At 45.2% G+C, this 24,064-nt stretch overlaps 1 protein-coding gene across 1 annotated transcript in view; it reads left to right on the top strand.

Moving 5' to 3' along the window:
* The window catches only part of DCBLD1 (discoidin, CUB and LCCL domain containing 1), a 369,800-nt gene that overhangs the window by 207,995 nt on the left and 137,741 nt on the right, over positions 1-24,064 (top strand). Inside the window, exon 5 of the mRNA XM_069606627.1 lies at positions 10,108-10,180. Within this exon, the coding sequence (XP_069462728.1) occupies positions 10,108-10,180 (73 nt within the window). The remainder of the gene's footprint in view (positions 1-10,107; positions 10,181-24,064) is intronic.

Here is a 24,064-nt window from a genome sequence, read left to right as displayed (position 1 = left end):
GCTTGTGTTTGTTGTGCAGACTTGCTGAGAAAACTAAGCTGTGGCATCAGTGGGCGCTTCCGAAGACGAGTTCCCCGACTGCCTTGGCAGTGTGGCGAAGCCCTCTGCTGGTGGTCTAGCGGTGGTTGGTGGGAGGGAGCAGCAAAGTGTTGATGTGGTCGGGACTTGCGGGTAGCCTTCCCGCCTGTTTCTCGCCTATGCCTAGCCAGGCCCTGAGGTTTATACAGACATCGGAAGAGGTTATACCCTTACTTCCTTTCACACAAGTCTTTTTTTTTTTCCCGCTGGCAAGCAAGAGTCGAGTTGCAGTGAGGAATTGCCACCTTTCTGCCCTAAGGAAGTCACAATACAAGCACTAAGACCTATACTGGGCATTTATAGACAATTGGTTTGCACACCCTTCAGCCCGTCCATAGGTATTTGGTGTATCAAACGCAAAAAGTATTCTAGGGTTATTTGTCTTTTATTACATTTATAAAGCGCTATACATAATAACATGGTACAATAGTTCAGGATAACACAACGGAGAATGTCCAACAAGGAGAGAAGTTATGAGGAGAGGAGGTGAGCTTTTGGAAAGGGATCAGCAACTAGAGGTTGTAGAATTGCATCCAGCAAGAGGCAGGCGGTTCCAGAACCTGGGAGCTGTAATGCAAAGGAGTGAAAACGGCACTGTGCACACAGATGCGTAGGAGCTGTCGGAAGAGAGACGGGAGTAGGAACATGGCAAGATGCCAATGAGGCAAGATAAGCCAGGCCATGAAGACATTTAAATGCAATACATAGGAAGTGGCATCGAAGCCGAGATTTTAAGGAAAATATGGACATGGAACAAGAAAAAAAGAAATAGAGGTCCGGGAGAGCGAAAGAAGGATACACATGGAGGAAGTGAAGCTAGACTGTAGGGATGCAAACAAACTGGCAGGGAGACCATTAAGTGGCTCATAACAATAGTCCAGGTGAAATAAAATAAAGAAGCTTGGTCGCTTGAAGGGTAAGAAAAGGACGACCGTTGAGGATGTTGCAAAGTTGAAGATGACCGTAGCGTGCACTATTAGCAACGTGAGTTGAGAAGGAAAGAGTGGAGTCAAAAGAAACACCAAGATAGTGGTCAGATGAAGTGAAACGAATAAGAGAAGGGGGAAATTAAATGGCAGAAGGCAACATGGCAATAGATGGGGTGTTGGAAGGGGGAAAAGAGAATTTCAGTTTTTGAAGAGTTGAGGAAAGCGAGAATGCATCCAAGACTGGACATATATGAGGCAGGCAGTGATAGTTGAATGAATAGTGTCAGAGAAGGAACATTTGGGAGTCATACGCGTAGAAATGACATTTGAAGCCCAAAAGGGAGGGGATGGTGTCAGAAAAGGAGGAGGTGTAGAGGTAGAAAGGAGGAGGGGTTAGAACAGATCCCTGGTGAGCACTGTGCCGGAAAAGGAGAGTATCGGAGAGCTTCCTGGCCCAAGAAACGAAGGAGGAGCAATTTGAGAAGTAGGATTGGAGCAAGTCTGTACTAAAACAGAAAAAATAGACATTATGCCACATTTACCCAACAAGGGGTCTACGCAGAAATGCGCTCCGGTACGACAAGTTTTGCAGCCTAATTACTTTCCTGGTTTACCAGTCTTATGCACAGCAAGTGACTGGTTGCTTTCTGTAGGCCGCCACACAGATTTTGCCTACCTTGGGAACAGCCATGTAGAGCCTGTGCTGCAACTTTAGGCACTCTTATTTTTGGTCTTCACATCCCTTGACATAACCCCTCACTCGCCCAGGCTTTTCAAAGGAAATCAAACTTGGGATGACTTCCATAAGGTCTGCTCTGAAATGAGAGATTGCTTTCCGTGTTGGGGTGGTCAGGAAAGGTCCCCATGTTGCAATTTCATAGGTATCAAAGTGTAGTTAATAATGGATGAGATTTGTTACTTTAGTGTTGCTTTTGGTCTAGAAATTAATCAATATCAGCTTGCATGCACGCAGAAAGATACAATGTAAAACCGACCAAATTTAAAAAACGTGCATATACAATAACATAAATGCTTGGGGAGTTCATGCAGGAACACAGTAGTTGGGACCCCTTTTGCAAAATATACTTTGACTTTTAAACTAACCTTTCCAGGTTTTCAGAAGGCAGGTGAATGAGTAACTTCATCCTTCGTGGTCAGTACAGCTGTAGAAAATGAGTTTTTTTGGTCTGATAAAGTCTTGTAGATGGATGTAATCACCTGAGAGCTTGACAGGAGTTTCGTTATTTATTTTGGTCAGTAGTAAAATGCGGGGTAAGCCAGTGCCACAAGCTATTCAGGTGTTTCAATTATGCAATGAAGTGGGAGTTTTTGTAGATTGGAAAGTTTCAATTGAGTGTTGTCCTGGGGAATGAGAGCATCACAAATAAATCATTCACACAGGCTCCTCGCACCGCTGAGAATATTCATGCGAGCCATCTGCAAATCAAGGTTTAAACGGCATAGGCCAGTCGTTGCTAGTAATTGTTTCAATACCAATATTTGACTGTGTTGACATCATGACCTACTACAGATGAATCATAAGCAGTGTTATGAATATGATCTTTAGATAATTATCAAGATAAAACTGGCCAATGAAAACGTAAGAATTGGGAAAAGATGGAATTTCTTTTTTTTTAAAGATGGTTTTGTCCAATCAGGTTTGCGGGGTGGATTGCAATAAAGTATGTGTATTTTAGCTGTTGCAAAACTGTATATAAAAGATGTGAACTGATGTGGTTTGTTGAGACTTGGATCTATTTGGTCCTGCAACACCATCTAACTGCTCCCTGAAAAATTGTACAATAAGCTTGCTTTATGTACAACCGTGCATTCACTTCTTAAGTGGTGGGCCTTTTTCAGTTAAGGGGATTAAAGGCCCATCCACTCGCCTGCCCCCTGACCATCTGACGGTCATCTATGGTTGCTGTCCCCAACGTGATTTTAAGTTCACACACCTAATCTGGTATGACGAAGAACAAGGGGGAAGACATTGCACAGTCGGCATGCTTGCCACGAAGTACACTGTTTCTGCAGTTCAGAAAGCTGAAAGCTGAGCCCCCTACTACTGTCACCGGAATGTTACAGGCTTGAATCCCAAACCTGCCAATTTTGTGTTCCATCCAAAGAACAATTGCATTGAATGCTGTTGCTATAATGCAACACCTATTATGGCACTCAGACACAGTGCAGGTTGTCTTGAGTTCTAGAAGTTAAACATTTTGAACAATGCAATATTTGTGCCGACCTATACGAACTCAAGAGGAGCATAGCATTCGTATTGCGGGTATATATCGTTCATATTGGAAGAACCTTGAAATCCACACCTCCAACAAATAACTAGTTGCATCTTCCAAGTTTAACGGTTTATTGAGAAGCCACCCTCCACAAAGGAAGCTCCTCCCCTCCACACAAGGTGTGACACAACAAACTGTATAACGGATTATTTTATTCAGTCCTACTTCAGACACATCATGCCCCTTGGATCCATCACCCCATGGGCCAACAATAGCAAAGAACCAGGCCAGTGTACAGGAAATATATTTGTATTTATTTCAATTAAAAGTAATAAAAACGTGCAAGAACATATCAAACACCACTTTATTCGTGGCACAACACAAACTTCTCTCAACATAAATAAATCACAAAAGTGAGTTGAAAAGAACACAAATTGCAATTCTTTACTTTCTACAAATTTCAATTCAAGAAATAATTAAACTGATCAGTAACCTGAGCAATTATAAATGTAGTGTTTTGCTATTTTGATTTTCCTGCAGGCTTAAAAGTCTAGCAGTAGGATTTCAAGAGTGGCACAAATACATATGGCAATTTTGATTTCACCCACACATTTGGTGTAAAATAGATTTAGCAGTTTATTTTTTAGACCATCCCCCCTACTTCGATCTGTGTTGGGGATGTCGGACAGAAATATTGGAAGAATTTGGGTAATTTGGGATTTCAGACCACCCCCCTCCACTGAAAAGCCTGCATTGGGCACGCTGGGCAAAAGATTAGATGGATTAAAGAACAAAGACACCCCTCGTCCTTGAAGTCGTAAAGAAGGAATACCCAATTAAATAATAGGCTATAGTTTTCAGTGCACACTGGGAAGTGAGCTTTGTTCATTTCAAATTTTAACAAAAATCACCTTGTGTTCCACCAAATGGGGGAATTAATTAAAATAATCCTTTTAGTTAAGTAGGCTAAGAATCTATACAGCCCCCCCCCCCCACTACTATAAAGGGAAAGGATTTAGGGCAAGCCAACTCCCCCACATTTTGGTTTCCCAGGGCTCAGTTCTACTTGCATAGAAAGCATCGGTTTAAAGTTCAGGACAGCCAGCTGAATGTCGGGACCCTCTGGGAAGATGGGGCAGAGGTCTGGCCACTCCACTCTTAAGGATGGCCTCCCGCTCTCCACCATAGGACCCAGTCATCTTCTAGGTCTTCCTAGAAATAGACGGCTCCACCAACATGCACTCTCAGCAATCTCTTCTGGTGTTTCTTTGCAGTTCCCAGATTGTAAGTTCCAGAAGCACTCTTTTGATGTTAAATTTACGCAGCTCTGTCCCTTCTACCTGGTACAGTCACCCTTATATAGCAGCGATGACGCCACCAATTTTACAATCTTGGGGGGCGGGGGGAGTACTCTGCAAGAGGTTACACAATAGGATTGGACAGTTACCCTTCTCTCTCCTCCCCACTTCAGCCCATCTCTACTGATTGGTTTAAGAGTCTGGAGAAGACATATGGCAGCTTAATTTACAAGCCCCATTTGTTCTCATGTCACATTTTTAGCAAAAGCTAGTTATCTGGCAAAGTCATAATTGTACTAATATAAAACAGCCAGGTCTGCACTATTTAGCATGGCCATGTGGCAATTTTCTGCTCTTTCCGTAAAAAGCATAAATTATGATTATGTAATTTATTACCCATATTCCTAATTTTATCCTCCACCCGTTCACCAACTCTCACATTTGGAAAATGTTCAAATCCGCCATAAACCTAGTTTAACTGGCCATTACAGTACCCTATCTCCAAAATCACCTGGTAATTACCTTTTTTTTTAAAAAAAAGTGTACATACATGGGAAAATCCACCTTATTCTTTGGGGAAAAAGGCCTAAATGATAGTTCTTTTAAATTAAAAGTAAATCTTCATGTGGGAGAAATTACTATTCTCCTGCCTTCATGCCATGTGGTCTCACTGGGCTGGGCTCACTCATGTAACCAAAGTTTTTTCTTTATCAGTCTCTTTGAAGTGGGTTACCTGTTTGAAGTTGGAGTTCCAAGCTCCCTTAATTGAAGTGTCTTCACAGCTCCCCTCTTCACACCTACTGTCTACATTGTGGTCATGCATCAGCCAGGCAAAATGGTCCTGCAGAGACAGCCAGTCTAAAGATCACTTGGCTTTCCACAGCTTCCAGAACAAGCCACATTTTATTGCATTTGTAAACACTAGGATGCCAGCTTTCCAGGGTTGAAGTTCCTTGTGATATCCAGCAAAAGGGTTTGCCTCTGGCGTACAGAACTTTTCCCATGGAAAACAAAGTGGCTTTTCAATGTCAATGTCACTGGTATTTTGAATGCAAGCCATCATTTCTGGAGCTTATGTATCTGCTTAGTTTGCATACTCGGCCTAGTCTGACATTTAGTGGTAGTCTCAGAGTATTACACGATTTGTTTTGAAACTCAAACGGACGTCTAGGTCCCTCGGATTGTTTTTCTGACATGAGGTTGCATGAAGTGTAGCACGGGAACAGATGCGATAAAGCAGAAACAGTGATAACCCAGAAAACATGAATGCGCCTTCTACTCCAGAAGGGGAGGAAGGGTGGGCCCATGTGAATCTAAGCACATACAAGCACCAGAAATACTATTACAGTGAGTAATGTATCCCTTCTGTAGCTTGTGGATCTGCTTGGATCACATGCTCTGCACAGATTAGCGAGCAGTGTCTGGAGAAGGAGGTGGGAAGTGAGAAGGTACACCAGCAAAGATGTTTTAGGACTCCTTGTCCCACCTGCGAATCTGCTCTAAATTGTGTGTCAATGCAATAATGTGTGAACATATGGTTGGAACCCCATGTAACAGCTTTGCAAATGGTGTCTAAAGGACGTTTGCAATTAAAGCTAAGGTAGCTCCTGTACATCTATTGGTGAGCCTTGGGGTGAAAGGTAAGACTTTCTTGGATGGGGAATAGCGGAGCTGTACGTACTTGACTATCCATTTGGAGATGGCGTTCTTTGATATGTGATCGCCTTCTCTTCCAGGTGCTATGGAAACAAAGAATTGGTCTGTTTTCCTTGGATATTTAGTTTTGTTCACATAGTACAAGACAGCCCTCCATACATCAAGGGTATAGAGGCTTCTTTCTGCTGGGTTAGATGGATTTTGAAAGAAGGTAGGCAGTGCGATGGATTGATTAACATGAAACTTTTAAATGAATCTAGGATGTGTTCTGAGGACAACCGTGTCCTTGTGTATTATGAAAAAAGGGTCTTGTACAGACAAAGCTTAGCTCACTGACTTATAGCGGTGATAGCTATCAGGAATGGAGTCTTGTAAGCCAGATGGTTTAGGCCAGCCTTGTGTGTAGGCTCAAAGTGTGGACCCATGAGCTTGGAGAGCACAACATGGAGATCCAACCCAGGGGAGGGCTGAAAATCGGGGGGTGGGGGGGGCTATAACCTCTTCACCCCTTCCATGAATGCCTTAATGACAGTAACTTTCCAGCAGGGCACCTGTGTTCTTGATCTGTAACATGGTGTAAGCTGATAGGGCTGCCAGATGCACTTTGATGGAGTTGAATACTAGGCCGGAGTCTAGTAGGTAAAGCATGTAGTGTAGAATATTAGCTGGGGAACATTCTGTTGGGTTTAGTGTTTGTGATGTGCACCATATCACAAATATCTTCCACTTATTGAAATAGTGGTGTTGGTTTTTCGTGCCTCCTTTTAGGAGATCTATACACCTTTGTGAAAGATTCTTCAAGTGGCCAAATTCTATGACTTCAGGAGCCAAGCTGCCAAGTTCATAGATTGAGGGCACGGGTGGAGAGATGCTACCTTGTGTTGTGTTAGCATGTTGTACAGGTACAGGAGCTTGATTGGGTCACACATCGTCAGTTTGAGCAGGTGTGGAAACCAAGGTTGTCTTGCCCACTTAAGAGCAACCAGGATTAGAGTTAAGACAATTCCACACTCGGGACATTGCCAAGAAATAGCACTTTCAGCTCTACCTTCTCAAAGGAATTCTACCTTTTCTCACCTTCCCCCAGAAGCTCGAGGTTACCAGAGCTCTGGTTCTCTCTAGTCTTGACTATTGCAATAGCCTCCTCCTGAATCTATCTTCTTTGACCCACACAATCTACAACTCTTAATAAATATTCCCACCTCTAGACATCTGTGCTCCTCTGGTACCAACTCTGTGTGTTTGCTATCTTTCCTCAGCTGGCTCCCTTCTTTGGAACAGCCTCCCGCTTGGTCTTGAGCAGGATGGTCTCAAATTTGGGAAGCTCCTCAAGACTTTCCTCTTTACCTCCTCCTTCACTCTCTCTCCTAATCTCAGTTGCTGGTTTTTAGAGGCCTTATTCATCCTCGGGGTCCTGCCTCCCACACAAATTGCCCCATGCTCCTGTCTATCCTCTGCACTTGCATCGGCTCACCCTCCACCCTGGAGACTCGCACTTAACATTGCACTTCAACTGTTGCTAACCCATGAGCACCTATAGCACCTATCCCATCCCCCCTCCCTTCTGTACTTGTACATTCTGAACACTCACAAGGCGTAGTAGCTTTGTCCCCCGCACTGTATTAATATTTTGTATGTATTTTAGTTTCTCATCCCCTTGACCCCTCCCTGTTGCCTTGTCGGTGCTTTGAAACATAATTTACTTCCTGTATAAGCACCTAACAAATGCACAATAAACAAAATAAATTAAGGCGTTGGTGGTCTAGGGCTTTGTCCACAGCCCATGGCTGTTCCCCATTGCTGCCATGGAGCGCAGCGTGGGCTTTCTTACGCCCACATACACGCAGCTCTTCTCCCCTGGCGCCTCTCTGCTTCGGCCGTTGTATGACGGATTGTGCGAGCCACTGGAGGGTTGTCCGTATTTAGCTTGGTTTCAGTCTGACAGCCTTGCGCGGATAGTGTGTGCGTGACTGCTATCTGCTTGACCTGGTACGCTGTTCCTATGACAGACTCTGGCAAGCATTTCTGTTGCATGGTATGGTGTGACAGTTGTACTGTATAAAAACAGAATGGCATGTGGGGCCCTCTCAATTGCAACCTTCCTGAGGGAGGGGTGGGGGGGGGACTAGCACTGGATTTCTCCCTGGTAGGCTTCCAAACACCAGCTTTGAAGGGATCCCATCCCCCTTGACAAGGATAGGTTAATGGCTTTGTCACAACGAGTACCTGTTACTACTTTGCAGCCCACATCTCTGGGTTTGTCTGGCTGTTCATGGCCAAAGTAAATTTAGGGCAGTTAAGGAGGGCTGAAATTCTTAGACATGTCAATAGCCCCCAGTGTATGGAACATGCTACCCAGTACAGCAGGCATGCTTTGGACCAATTCCCTGGAACATTTTGTCTTGGAAAAGGAGCGGGACACCCCCTCATTCTTTGGTTAATGTCTGGACTTCTGAAGGACAAACAACTCCTCTGCACCTCTTTTTGGCCATAGTGTATCCCAAGGTCAGCTGCTGGACGGCAGAAGGCAAAACGGAATCCAAGAGATTTGTTCGCCTACCCGTTCCCAGGAAGCAGGTTGGTGGGAGGAGGGGAGAGGTGAGAGAGGTCACTGCTGTTGAAATAAGGTCTCTACTGGTTGCACTGGAATGAGGCTCCTGTTCACTGGAGGGGAAGGATCTCCTGTAGGTGTAAGCCAAGCGTCCTGGAGTTGGAGTGCAGAAGGACTTTCCTCATCCTGGAGCTAGTGGTTGGGTCTCCCAGCAACCGCAGAATGAAGGACTCGCCCTGCATCTCCGAACTGCATAGACGCTGGTTTGGACAACTTCCATGCTGTCCAAGTTGCAGCCTGGGAAACCACTGGATTCATCTCGAACCTCTATTATCAACTACCTCCACATCAGAGTTCTGTCCAATGCCGAAGCTCCGACCGCCTCTGAATCGGAGACCTGCTGAGTCTTCGAACATCCCCAACTAGACACCAGCACCTGGTAATCAGCTTTTTCGAGCACCAATCCAACACTCCTGCAGTAGCCTGACACTGTGATCCAGAAGCGTCCCGCTCACCCCCAATGGTCAGGCTCTACTTCTGTGCACGTGAGGGTACCGAGTCAAGGATCTGGTGGTGCTGATGTGACATCCATACCTCCTCAGTGTGTTTGACCTTTGGGCCATCACTGCTGTTGAACAGCACTGCATCATTGGATCCGGCCTCACTGCTCACCAACACCGGTCCAGTTCCGAAAGAACCCAGACTCCTGATTCAACGCGGCAAGTCTTGCTTAATGCTGTTGATCCCCAGAGACTAGAATAAAGGTAGTGTGAAGAGGCCCTGTCCCCCTGCTCCACTTACGAGACCATGGTGACCTTAAAGCCCCCCGTCCCCACTTCTCTGCGTTATTCTGAAAGATCTATTCTTTGAACAGTGACATTGTGTCAATCTTGTGTATGAACAGCCCTGCTAATTTACCCAGAGTGCCTTTTCATAAATCTGCATTCTTTGTTCAGTTGCAGGGCTGGATTTTCTCCGTGGTTTTGATTAGTTGATTGCATTTTTGTTTGATTACAAGTCTTTTGTTATAGAACCTTGATTGGACAATCATATATTTTTGACCCTTACATTGAAGTTGTTTGCGTTGTGCATTAGGGGATGTTTACCGCCTCACCCGCCCATCCCTCCGGATTGTCATGCTAATGCAGAGCTTGCGCTGTATGAAGAAAATGTGTTGAGTTTAAGACCTCCTTAGCGCATTTTTGAGACCGCCATAAACTTGGCCATATTATTACTGCTGATTTGTGTTTACTTTTAGTAGAATTTGGTAGAGAAAGCAATATGTTTTACTTTGATTTGTTAGCTTTGTCAAACAAAGATGTGCAGAATTTCAACATGTATGTTCAAAATTGTCATTGCAGCCGGTACTGCCCCGCTGGCTGCAGAGCAATAGCTGGAGCTGTTTCTGGAGACTTTGTGGAAGGCTACAGAGATGTAAGTACACACAGAATTGAGTGAATTGAGAATCTTTCTTTTATGCATCCTGTGCAACGAACACAGGGTGCACGTACTAGTGTAATGTAGAAACTTTAAGTGGCAGCTGGTGAATTATTGTGAATTATAGTGAATTATTTTTTTTAAGAGAAGGGGCGTAAATATATTTCCCACAAATGTCTCAGCGACCGAGCGTAGCGAGGGAGTCGAACCATTTAAGGGGTACTTGTGGGTGTTCCCCCCCCCCTATACATTTTTTTTTTCAATAATCGGTTAAAATTTAGCTTTTTACAGCACTTTTTTAAAAAAAATTGGGTGGAAAGACAAATAGTTTGCAATTGGTTTTGTAGGGTAACTCTAAAAAAAAAAGTCACCAACAGGCACAGGAGTATTTCTCCATATTTTCATGATGCCTTTGCCCACAATATGTGCAAGTGTAAAAACATGTTCATGCTGGCTGTGCCAATACATTTCCATATCGGCTGCACCAATATGTCAGATTCCCATATAACACACTCCTGTTTGGTTTGCTTATAATGCCAGTAATAATACTATAAGAAAATGCCCAAGCTGGTTTCTGCCAATACCCCCACAACATACTCTGTTGGGTTTACCAAAATGCATGACTCAGTGTAAAAATATATCCAAACGGGCTGCACCAAAATGCCAGTCTAGTCTCCTAATAACACTCATCATGCTTGCTTTATCACAGATTCCCAATACAAATATAAGGCCAGAGTAAGAAATGGCTAGACTGGTTGCGCCAAAATGCCAGTCCAGCCACACAACCCTATGCTAGTAGTAGTCTAATGTCAAAACTTTCAATGGCAGCTAGTATATTTTGTAAGGGGAGGGTTGTAAATATTTCCCCCAAGCATCTCGGTGACCGAGCGTAGCGAGGGAGTCTAAATCAATTAAGGGGTGCTTTTGTGTGTTACCTCCCCCGTGTTACCCCCCAAGAATTTCTTTAAATAATGGGTTAAAATTGTGCATTTTACACTAAGTACACTTGTTTGAAAAATTGGGTGAAAAGCCAAATAGTTTGCAATTGGTTCTGTAGGGTAACTCATGAAAAAAATAGATGCAACTCTCCAACGGGGACAGGAGAATTTCTCCAAAGTATTTTTATGATGCCTTTGCCCCCAGTATGTGCAAGTATAAAAACATGTTCATGCTGGCTGTGCCAATACATTTCATTTCCCATATAAGAACATACTCCTGTTTGCTTTGTGCATAATGCCAGTAATGATACTATAAGAAAATATGTCCAAGCTTGTTCTGCCAGTATATGCCAATACCCCGACAACATACTCCAGTTGGCTTTACCAAAATGCATGCCGCAGTGTAAAAATATATCCAAACAGTCTGCATCAAAATGGAAGTCTAGCCACATAATAACGTCCATCATGCTTACTTTATCACAGATGCCCATTAAAAATGCCATGCCTGCCCACTGCATCTTCCTCGCCTCACCCGCCTCGTTCTTGCGTATAATCACATTCATTATGGTTGTGTGTGCAAGGCACCACTGGGATCCAAGCGGATAGCCATAGTATTTTTTACTGGGTATGTATGCCCATTAACAAATGCAATGCCTGCCGTTGGTGCCCCTGTAAACTTTACCATAACACAGGTGGAATGTTGCTTCTTGCTTCACATCATGGAGAGTGACATCTTATGCTCTGTTACGTTGATTTATACCACGCACCGCTGCCATTTTGATGGTCTCCAGGTGCTCTTATTAGCGAAAAAGGCATGCAGCAAGCAAAGGTCAGAAGTTCCATGTTTGCGTTTTAAATATAGTCATGTGTACCGTCAAACAGAGCTGTTGATAATTCTTGAAAGCCTTTTTTAGGCACCAACAGCAATGCTGTTGCCCAGCTCCCATGACCTCTCACTATTGACTGCTGGCTCAGAGTCTGAAGGCAGCTGTAGGCCAGTACATATGTGGATTCAGGGAGATGTATTCTGTCTTTCCAGGTTGGGCTGCAGAAGCAAGATTTCTCCAACATGTTTTTGGTCTCATTCATGATGCGTCAGTGCCACATATTTTTGAGCTTGGAATATGTGGGAATTGTGAAAACCGGAGAAAAACTTTATAACTGTGCAATAAGATACACTGAGAATGTACTGGGCATTTTAAAGCTGGGAGTTGACACTAATTATTGAAGTATGGTAAACTGGGAATTTACTAATGATTTTTTTAACTGGGAATGTACTGGCGTCTGACAAACTCGAAGCCTACTGGAATTGAAGTCTGGAATACTGAACAAAATTGCTAAATACTGGGATTGTAATTTTGGGTTATACTGCCATTCTGCGAATTTGTAGTTTGCCATGGCTGTGAAACTGTACATACTAGGATTGTGCACGTGGTAGGATTATCGAAATGGTTATTTGGCATTGTCCATGCTGCATAAATACTGGAATTGTGCAGATGTATAGAGCGATATAAACTGGATGCAACACTGGGAATGTAGTGGAATGCTGTGACCAGGAGTATACCAGGATTGCACAAAGTGGAATATACTGGGGAATCCAACTAGAATAAGTATGCAATCTGGAATAATACGGGGGGTTGCATAACTGGGGCTTGGTTTAGAGTATTCAAAGTGGCGGTATACTGGCCTTGTGAAACTGGTTGGTTGGGATTATGCAAACTGGGAGATGCTGTAAATACATTACACTGAGATTTTGAACCTGGGAATGTACTATGGCTTGACAAATTGCAATACACCCGGATGATCAAACTGGGAATATTCTGAGAATGTGCACAATGGAATTGGGAGCACACTGGCATTAACAATCTGACAGTATACAAAGCCCACTCAAAAATGTGGAGTAGCAAGGAACGGTTTATTACATTGCAATGCAATACAAACAAAAACGGCAGCATGTTCCTTTGTTATCACATCTTAGTACTATTTTTAGAGTTGGAAAATGTACTTCTCACAATGAGCTCAATTGGCCTTTAAGGCGATACCAGTCCACGAAGATGCAAGTTCTCACCTCGTGGAGCAAACTGTGGCTTGTCCATCTACGATTTCCTGTGCACCTACCACTTCCTCGATCATGTGACTCGAACCTCAAAATGTCAAGACTCTCCACTAGTCGTCAGGGCTATCTGCTGCCTTACTCCAACACTTGGCATCCTGTACTTTTCCGTCAGTTAAGTCCCATCCTTCTTCCACATAACATTGCCATTGTTCTTCGTGCACCGCGACTGGCACCAAGACCTTCGAGCAGGGTCATCACTTGATCGTGCCAGCAGCAGTTGAGGATGAGGCTTTGTAATCGTGTTCAATATTATATATATTCAATAGGGGAGACAAAACATAACACAAAGGGATTATTTTAAGCCCACAAGCGCAAGGGAAAGATATTGTGCTATGCATTGTTACCAACTGATTTGTGGAACAATGTATTGGAATTGTAGAAGCTTGAAATAGAGTTGAGTTGTGTGAAGTGAGAATTTCCTTTGATTGAGCAAGCTGTGAAAACAAGGCGCATACTAGGGTCCTCAAACTAAGAATATACATTGTTTGTAAAAACTGGAATGTTACTCTCATGGGTAAAATCAGAATTGAATGTCCTTTTTCAGCCAAGCAACGTTCAAGGGTTGTGTAAAGTGGCCTATGCTGGGCTTGTTACACTGGCAGTAGGCTGGCATTGTCAAATGTGGGATATTGTAGGATTGTGCAAGCTGTTTATTAACATTTTCAAACTCTGAGAAAACCGGGTTAATCAAACCGGGAATATAAGATTGCCAAATGGGCAGCATACTGGGATTGTGAAACTAGATGTTACAAAGTGGATGTATTGTGAGATTTCAAAACTGGCAACGTGAGCTTGCATATTGGCAAATTTCTGCGGTCAAATTTTGATTCTTATTTTATTGAATAAGACAGTGAGCGCTTCAACCGAACAACTACATATAGTGCAATTTGAATGAATGGAGTGCAGGTGGGAAGGAGGTGTTTTGTGTGTGGTTTTCAAGGCAGGAAGAGAGGCTGAAGAGTTGAAGATTAGGCTCGTGAGCAGGGCTTAAAGTGGGCTGGGGCCAAGACCTGCCAGTCTCAAATATCGTTCTGAGGCAGGGCCCTTGGTGGGGGGGGGGGGGTTACTAATGTCCCCTGGCATCCCCGGACACTAGAGGACAAGGCTTTTCTACTAAAGCATGAAGCTCTCGTTCATGTGGAGAGCTTCAGGCTTCCGGAAAAAATCCTTTCATCAATAATGCTGGTGCTGGCACTTGCGAGGGATCCCTTTAATCAAGAGATGCTGGGGTCCAGCGCCAACATTATCGATGAAAAGATGTGGCCGCTGCAAATTGAGGCCTTTTTTTTCTGAAGCTCCCGTTCATTTGCGAGAGCTTCAGGCTTTAGGAAAAAAAGTCCTCTCCTTCCATCGCCCTCACCTTTTCAGTCTTAATGGGGCTGCTGTCCCTCCCCAGGAAATATGCCTGGCGAGGGGCCGTGCCACCATGGAGGCTGAAAAGGAAGACGCTGCTCCCTGCCAGGAAAGCCATTAGTAAATAAATGCAGAGCTCTGCACCCTCTCCCCTGTTGGCGAGAGGGTGCTGATCTCTACTAAGGGCTGGCTGGCAGGGGAGCCTGTAGGCCATCAAGCCAGGGCTCGTGAAAGGGGTGTGGCCTAATGAGCCGGCAGGCTATCCCCTGCTGTTAGCCCTCGCCCCCTTGAAGAGCCCTGGCTCATTTTCCAGTGCCATCCTGTGGTGGATAGGAGTGACCGTTGAACATATTGGGAAGATGGAGAAAAAGATCTGGGTCCCGTCTACAAGTAAGTAGTAATAGAAGCCCTATAAGGAGGTTACTTAGCTGAAGGACCATGAGGAGAAGTGGGCTGAGAAATCATCCTGGAGACGCACGTTTAGGATGAGAGGAGGGAGCAGAGATGGCATTATTTCAGGAGCAGTAAAGGGGGCCATACAGAACGATAGCAGGCCGTCCATTCTCGGGGCATGTTGAGGATGCAAACATCAGTTACCACCTCTGAATGCACCATCTCTGAAGTGTGGAGTGGCTGACCATACCAAGGGCAGCAGCAAAACTGGAGCGATTGCCATTCTGGCATTGCACAGACTGTGCTGGACATTCAGTGGGATTGTGCAAACTGGGAATATCCTGCAATTGTGCAAAGCTCACAAGGGAGTATGACTAAAATTATGCAATCGAAAACTGCATACATGTTGCAATTTGGAATACTGTGGATTACCAAGCGTGTAATATATGGTGTTTGCAAAATGGACATAAAGCCAGGATTGTTTAACTATCGATGTGTGGAAGTGCAAACGGGGTCTATATCCTGGTTTCTTTATGTCCAAACTGACGTTCTATTGTGACGGTCAACCTCGGAGTATACTGGGTTTGTCACAATTTCACACTTGGACCGTGCACACTTTGAATATACTAAGGTTCGTTTCTTGAGTGGAATAAAGTGATTGTTGTACATCTAGCTGAATTACACACTTCCGCTGAGTGATTGTTGTACATCTAGCTGAATTACACACTTCCGCTGACTGTGTTGTTGGCGCAACGATAGAGCTTTGCACAAGTGTTAGGCCTGGCACAGTAACAGCCTATCACCAGTGTCATTTCCAATGCGAACACTGGTCCAAATGCTATTGCGCCTGGGCTAAAGTCATGTTTTGCTACAACTATGCATGAAGGTGCAATTAACACGTGTGTGCCTTTTCTGCATCAGTGTGAAGGCACTAATAGTGTGGATGTTTAGGCGGGCGCAATCATGAGATGTGGGCCTTCGTCGTCACCAGGGCTTTCGCTGGGAAGGTCCACTTTTTATACCCTAGCTTTGTAAGGATGGTCTCTAGGGAAGGCACACTTTTTATACCCTAGCTTTGTAAGGATGGTCTCTAGGGAAGGCCCACTTTTTATACCCTAGCTTTGTAAGGATAGTCTCTAGGGAAGGCCCACTATACCCTAGCTTTGTAAGGATGGCCTCTGGGGAAGCCACACTTTTTATTCCCTAGCTTTGCAAGAATGGTCTCTAGGGAAGGCCCACCATACCCTAGCTTTGTAAGGATGACCTCTGGGGAAGGCACACTTTTTATACCCTAGCTTTGTAAGGATGGTCTTTAGGGAAGGCCCACTATACCCTAGCTTTGTAAGGATGGCCTCTGGGGAAGGCACACTTTTTATACCCTAGCTTTGTAAGGATGGTCTCTAGGGATGGCACACTTTTTATACCCTAGCTTTGTAAGGATGGTCTCTAGGGAAGGCACACTTTTTATACCCTAGCTTTGTAAGGATGGTCTCTAGGGAAGGCCCACTATACCCTAGCTTTGTAAGGATGGTCTCTAGGGAAGGCACACTATACCCTAGCTTTGTAAAGATGGTCTCTAGGGAAGGCCCACTATACCCTAGCTTTGTAAGGATGGCCTCTGGGGAAGCCACACTTTTTATACCCTAGTTTTGTAAGGATGGTCTCTAGGGAAGGCCCACTATACCCTAGCTTTGTAAGGATGGCCTCTGGGGAAGCCACACTTTTTATACCCTAGCTTTGTAAGGATGGTCTCTAGGGAAGGCACACTATACCCTAGCTTTGTAAGGATGGTCTCTAGGGAAGGTACACTTTTTATACCCTAGCTTTGTAAGGATGGCCTCTGGGGAAGCCACACTTTTTATACCCTAGCTTTGTAAGGATGGTCTCTAGGGAAGGCACACTATATCCTAGCTTTGTAAGGATAGTCTCTAGGGAAGGCCCACTATACCCTAGCTTTGTAAGGATGGCCTCTGGGGAAGCCACACTTTTTATACCCTAGCTTTGTAAGGATGGTCTCTAGGGAAGGCACACTATACCCTAGCTTTGTAAGGATGGTCTCTAGGGAAGGCACACTATACCCTAGCTTTGTAAGGATGGTCTCTAGGGAAGGCCCACCATACCCTAGCTTTGTAAGGATGGCCTCTGGGGAAGCCACACTTTTTATACCCTAGCTTTGTAAGGATGGCCTCTGGGGAAGGCACACTTTTTATACCCTAGCTTTGTAAGGATGGTCTCTAGGGAAGGCACACTTTTTATACCCTAGCTTTGTAAGGATGGTCTCTAGGGAAGGCCCACTATACCCTAGCTTTGTAAGGATGGTCTCTAGGGAAGGCCCACCATACCCTAGCTTTGTAAGGATGGCCTCTGGGGAAGCCACACTTTTTATACCCTAGCTTTGTAAGGATGGCCTCTGGGGAAGGCACACTTTTTATACCCTAGCTTTGTAAGGATGGCCTCTGGGGAAGGCACACTTTTTATACCCTAGCTTTGTAAGGATGGTCTCTAGGGAAGGCACACTTTTTATACCCTAGCATTGTAAGGATGGTCTCTTGCCACAAAGTGCGGCAGTGTAGTGGTCGCCTCCCACCCGATCCCTACAAGAATTTGATGGACGGACGAGCACAGGCCGCGCGGAAATCTCATGCCCGCAAATCCGCGCTCGCCCCATGCACTTAATTCTACTTGCCCCCCCCCCCCCGGGTGAGGCACGCCACGGATGTGTTAAGCTTTCCGACAGATGTGCTCGCAGTTAAGGCGCCTGGCCCCGTTTCACGCTAGGCTCTGTGAGATCAATGCATAGGTATTTAGGTACCAAGACATGTTAATCTATCGCCAGGATCCCAGATGCGCGAGGAGCTGTAGTGTATGCAGAATTTCAATCGGTGGCAAAATACCCTGCTCGCTTGCCGACGTCTTGTTTTTCGGCAGGCGCCAATGTACCTCCAACTCTGTGCAGCCAGTTGCAAAGAGGGGGCGGGGGGGACGGGGGGGGGCGAGGAGTCTCGGGGGGGGGGGGGGGGAGAGATTGGGGATTGTGGTGGGGGCTGGACTTCGGAGCAGTCTGGCCAAACACGAATCGCTGCAGCCGCACGTGAGTAATCCAGCATTGCATTAGGAGTCCGAGAACTGAATTAAAATATTCAGAAATTAGCAAATTCGTATGGAATCCGGGTCATTCTTCTGACTAAATACACGTCACGCCCCTTTCAGTAGCGCCCAGAGCACTTGAGCATCACTCGCATGTTGTGTTGGTGAAAGGATTCCTTACTGATTTCCAAACCAGGGTTTTATGGCTCTGTAGAATGCGGAGTTTGTGTCTGTGTGTGTGGGATGCGCGGTGCTCATATTTTACTAATCTCGAAATGGCAGCGTTCTTGTTTCTCCGCATTTTCTCTTATTATTCATTTGTTTTGAGCATTGAAAGCAGAATGTCAATTGTATATTTAATGCAGGAATGTCTTTTTTCAATGTGCATTTCACATGGGCTAGGATACACAGGTCTGTGCATTAGTCTTTCATGCGAGTATAGCTATAGCCTGCCACACTTACTCAGCCCGACAGGGCGCCTCAATTTAGCACAATATCGCGCTCACTCTGGTCCTCCATCTCATCAGCTCCCTTCTTCTAAAACGGGTACGCCTCAGGTCATCCTAAATTCAAAGATGGTTGGGACCCGGCACTCAAGTGTGTGCAACTCGCATGCTTCCGATTTACTTTTTTTGAGGGGCACGTTTTGCCTTTGCGGATGGGCTACTTTTGGTGATTGGTAATGGCATGCAGTTTAAGGTCTGTAGGAAATGCAAGCCACATCCCGCAGGGGACAAACTTTGTCATCTATAACCCTTTCTACCACCACTGCAGCCTGAGGGGTTGCTATTGTGACTCAATGCCATTTAGAGATTTTCCAGGGCATGTCACCCTTTGGGGAGCTTGCATCCTACCCCAATTGGAAATGTTGGCTCGGCCCAAAGCACCTAGAAACTAGCTATATGCATATTTGTATCCAGGAGCTACTTTCCTAAATGCATCGAATGTTGGTTTTTCATAGTGCAAGACTAGTTGGACTGGCTCCATGGGCAGGCTTTTTCTCCTTGCCTTTATTTTTGAAGATTGATGACCCTACTCATCAGTATGCGTTTATTTAGCTTCAATGGCATTATTCAAATTACTGCATTTGTTCAGGATGGGAAAGATGAGCAGTGTTGCCCGTTTTCCAGTAGAGCCCAAAAGACACCACAGAAGGGTCATTTAATAATGTGACCGTGTTGAGTGAAGCAGGGAACTTCACCATCTGGGTTTGACTGCTGAGCCATAAGAAATCTCCCAGTGGGTCGGAAACACGATCTACTACAACATCACGTCCCCAAGTACAATTTTATTAGCCTCAATATTTTGATGGGTTCCCCATGCAGCATCTTTGGTACGGGCCTTTTGAATGCTGCATTTTTTTTGTAGTTTGTGCCTTGCTGAACACGGTGCCATGTTCCACTAAAGTTTTACTTGGGTGATGAAATGTGGGCATTGGAGCCTGAGCATGCCCTCTAGAACGCCTCATTGCACTCCATAAACTAGGCTGCATAGCATCCCTCTTATGTGCTGTTGATGCCGATCACAAAATATCTAAATGCAGCAGAAAAACTGACAAGATTTGTGAATATGGTGCTCCACTTGCCCCTCTGTAGATCTGCCTCATTGACCTATTTTAACAACGTGCTCACAGCAACCAGTCTTGGTGTACAATGGGGGTGGTTTGGGTCTTAAAGCAATTTTGTGAATAGATTTTTTTTTTGTCAAGAGAAAAAAAACTTCATGAGGAGTTCCTTCTCAAAAACAGTCTTTGGGAGTGTTCCGGGAGTGTGTTTCAGTGATGTATTTGTGGTTGCTGCAAAAGTATGGGTGATTTGAAGTTGTCTACACCGCTGTTGCTCAATCTCATGCATCCTTGGCCGCAGAAATTGCCCAGTTTGTGTTGACAACGTGTGTACTTAAACCCTGCCTTGGGACTGATCTCTGATTCATTGCAGCCCTTTATACAGGACCACTACCTGATTTCTATGGGGGTGATATATAGGATAGTATCTACCCGTAGTTGTTATGGTTGGCACTGTATGGGTGCAGAAGAAGCACTCTGACACAAAGGTGGCATATTGAAGCAAGAGAAAAGCCGATCTTCCTATTCCTGAGAGGGGTTTCCCTGCCTCAACTAAAGATATAAGTTGACTGTCAGGATGTGTGTTAAAGTAAGTGTCCACTGTCCTGTGTCAAGAAAAACCTACTTTGGGCCCTTACACTATAAACTAATAAAGCTGCACTGTGCTGATCCCAGGAGAATTCCTTCCTTCTGGCGTTCAGTCACAAACAACCTGGAGGAACGACTCCCTTCCCCAGGTTACAAAGTTCCAAATAACATTCCAAATACACCTGTGCAGGATGATTCCCTTTCCCAGGTCACAATGTTCCCTTGTTGGACCAGGAGAATGCCTCCCTTCTCCTGGCTTTCAGTCTCTCTCAAATTAGCCTGTGGAAAGGACTCCCTTCCCCAGGCTTGTTGGACCTTCCTCCTGGTCCACATTACCAGAGAATGAATCCCTTCTCCTGGTAGTTATGACACAGTGGGCCTCATTACGACTCAGGCGGTAAGGGGTTAACGCCTGATTACGAGGTCCCCTAGCGCCATGGTGCTTTTAACACCTGCTTTTAAAATCCATGGCGCTAAGGGACCATGGAGTTAATTACGCCACCGTAATTTACGGTGGCGTAATTAACGCCTTCCCCACTCCCATTATGCCCTATGGGGCAAAAATGGGAATGGGGAAGGGTAAATGGGGATTGGGGACTTACCGCCCCGCCTAGGTCGGAATGGGGCGGTAAGTCCGCCAACCACCATGGCGTAAACGTAGTTTACGCCATGGTGGTAAAGTCACGGCCCAGGCGGTAACTTACCGCCTGGGTCGTAATGAGGCCCAATGTCTTAGAACCAGGAGGAATGATCCCCTTCCCCTGGTCTTCTCCTTAATAGATTTCACACTTACAAAACCCAACTTGAGTGTTGCGATGGTCCATGACCCTGGTTTCTCACTTCTTCATTGGTTTGGCCTGTTCTTCCTGGTGGTCCTTCCCCTGCTCAGAGTGCTGAGTTGGCTTCTCCACGTCTCGGTTTCTTTGCCTTGCAGATCTCCCGTCTGGCCCTTGGCGTTAAAGTATGGACGCTGTGTCTTGCATTCGTGTTAGTCTACCGGCCTTCCATTACTGCCTGGATACCATCAGGTGTCCTCTTGACTCCGGGAGCGGACTGCTCTCGGCTCCTTTCTGGCCTTCTCTGCATCTCCTTCCTGCTTACCGGTATCTCGTTCTGGTTTGCTGCTTCTCCCTGATATGCAGTCTTTCTTTGGCTCTTGTGGCATAGGAGGAACCATGCCCCCACGGAAGACTATACCGCTGCAGTTCCCTTTTCTTCCTTGGGCCTCTCTTTATGGCTCCAGAGGGCCACCTATTGTCAGTACTTGCATGGCTGGTGATCCTTATGTTTCTGATCTTCTTCATGCTTGTACTTGAGTCGGCTATACTATTTGTATTGTCATCAGTCTTCTTCGCCTCAGTTCTGTTAAGAAAAAGGTTCGATTTTAGCTACGGCCGAACGCAATCTTCTTACCAAGTTCAGAACTAGCAAGACAACAAGTTGGTACAGGAGTATACTGTGGTGCTTTCTGACTTGCTCTTTCCAGATATTATAAGCTTTGGATTCTCCAGGCCTGGAGGGCAAGGGTGATCTTTTCATGGGACAAGAATCTTTACATCTAGAAAGATTTGCAGTGGTTGTCACCCTGTAGGGTTGAGGGTTTGATTCAAACTCCTTTATTTTATTTTTATTTTTTACATTTATAGAGCGCACTGCAGCCCATAGACATCGAGGCGCTATTACATGAAGGCGTAAGCAGCAAGATTGTGTAAACATAGGAAACATAAGGTACTTAGTTACAGAGAGAAGAGCGGAGCATAGTTACAAATGACGTTCGTAAGCCTGTAAATATAAAGGCAGTTTATCCCGAGGAGGGGAGTTTGCCTCCATGGGGCTGCCCCACATGCAACCAACTCCACGGGGGACTATCAGTTTGCGGCCTTCGGAACCCTAGCCGCATAGACAGGGGCACAGCTCTGGGGAGAAGTGACGAGAGTGATTGAATTTTCACAGCACACGCTGTTTCTGGGGTTGTTAAAAAGAGTACCATTAAATTGTTGACTAGTAGCTCTGATTTAGCACTGCATATTACAGCACTTTGAAGTTGGATAAGGCACTAAATAAGTGACATTATTTTGTAATGCAAACCCCTTCGAGTGCGTGTGACTGCTGCAGAGTGCTATTTAAACAAATAACACTTTTTTATTTTACTTCCAGAATTTGTCGCCTTTTTATTGCATAGTATGATGGTAACTCTAACATGTTTTGTCACGTCTCTTATTACATGAATATCGGACTGCTTGATGTACATGCCTATTTTCCAGTCGCTATGCTGTCTCAGGATATGAGGATCCTCTGACCAGAGACATCAAGTTTAGCCTCTTTGGAAAGTCTAAGAATTATTGATTATTTTTGAGTTTAAGTCCTCAATTACCGTTTGCTGCTGACACACAGCAAGGTGTTCCTTTAGACCCTTTGATTTAGCCTTACTGCGAGATTTATCTGCAATGGAGTGATTTTTATAGACCTGAATGGGTGCGGTCTGGGTGGTTAACGAGAGGTTTTAGTTACCCCTCCTCACGCCCCAGAGCTATAGTGTATCATTACAATGGATGCAGTTTCCGTCAATACTGTCAAACAGGATTGCAAAGATGCACCAAAGGCAGTAATTTTCATGTGCATTTTAAGCAAGTGCCGGAAACTCTTGCTAAATTGTCTCTATCCCTGCGATTTGCCTCTGGGACTCAGTCCAAGCCTGGTACGTAGATGAGCTCTGTAATTGTAGTTAAATATGGTTTTGCAGTTTAATTGTGTTGGGCCACACCCATTTAGTACAGATGTCCCTCTATTTAATGCATGGAGTGGGCCTTAGTTCATGAAGACTGCATTCCTCTGGGCTTGAATGCTTTTTCAGTGCGAGTGGTTAATCGTAATAATGCGTGTTAATCATAATTGGGACCTAGTCCAGGTTTTCTTGCGGATAATTATTATGGTGGTGTTTGATACCTGTTTATGGCACTTGTTATCTACAACATATTAGTCTGTCTAATTTACGCACATTTTCCCCAATGTCTCGACTCGTGATTTGACACGTAAGGCCAAGTCATATTTCTCCAGCATGGGGTCTGGCATGGATTCACATGCTCATGAATATTCCCCGTCGTCAGGCTGGGAATCCTCGGTAAAGAAAAAAACAGTATCAGTTTTGTTTCTGATCTGTCTTTCGTAGTAATAACCAATCACTGGTCTCTGCGTCATACTGACCACAGCCAATGACTGCCCTCTACCTAAGCACCGCCTCTGGCAGCCATCTTCAGATTTTTACCGCACGTTCATGTGTTGGGATCCTCGTGCTATTGCTCTCGAGCGTTAGTGCTATTTTTTTTCACGTTTTTTCTCAAAACTTCGTTTTTTCGGTCAAAAAGAGCCTCAAGCTCCACCGATTCTCCATCCGATCAACGGGGACCCGTGTCGGATTCGTCTGCGCCCCTCAAGGGTGAAGATTTCGTCGAGCTACGCTTTTGGAGGACTCCAGAAGTTTCTCAGGCCCGGTCATGGCCCAGGAGAAGGGAAGCTCGACGCCCGGAAAGCTGTTCAGGGTCTGCCCTGGATGCCAGCTGCAGAACGTCTTCAAGGAGGACGAACACTCTTTTTGTCTTTACTGCCTACATGAGGACAAGACGCACGTGGAGAAGGACTGTGCGTTTTGCGGCAACATGTTGGAGCGGACCATGAAGGACCGCCATCAACGTCTCGCCAACTGGCTGGAAGGGAAGAGCCCGTCCGGCGAGAAGAAGAGGAAGAAAACCGAGCGGTCTTCTAAGACCTTTGAGGACGCCCCGGCGACGGGGGTCCAACATAAGGCCAAGCACCGCGAGTCCGCTGGCACCGGGAGCGCCGAA

Source organism: Ambystoma mexicanum, chromosome 4p (genome assembly GCF_040938575.1).
Source record: "Ambystoma mexicanum isolate Mex_15411 chromosome 4p, UKY_AmexF1_1, whole genome shotgun sequence".
Lineage (NCBI taxonomy): Eukaryota > Metazoa > Chordata > Amphibia > Caudata > Ambystomatidae > Ambystoma > Ambystoma mexicanum.
Note: the sequence above shows the minus strand (reverse complement) of the source record. Positions and strands in the feature narration are given on the sequence as shown.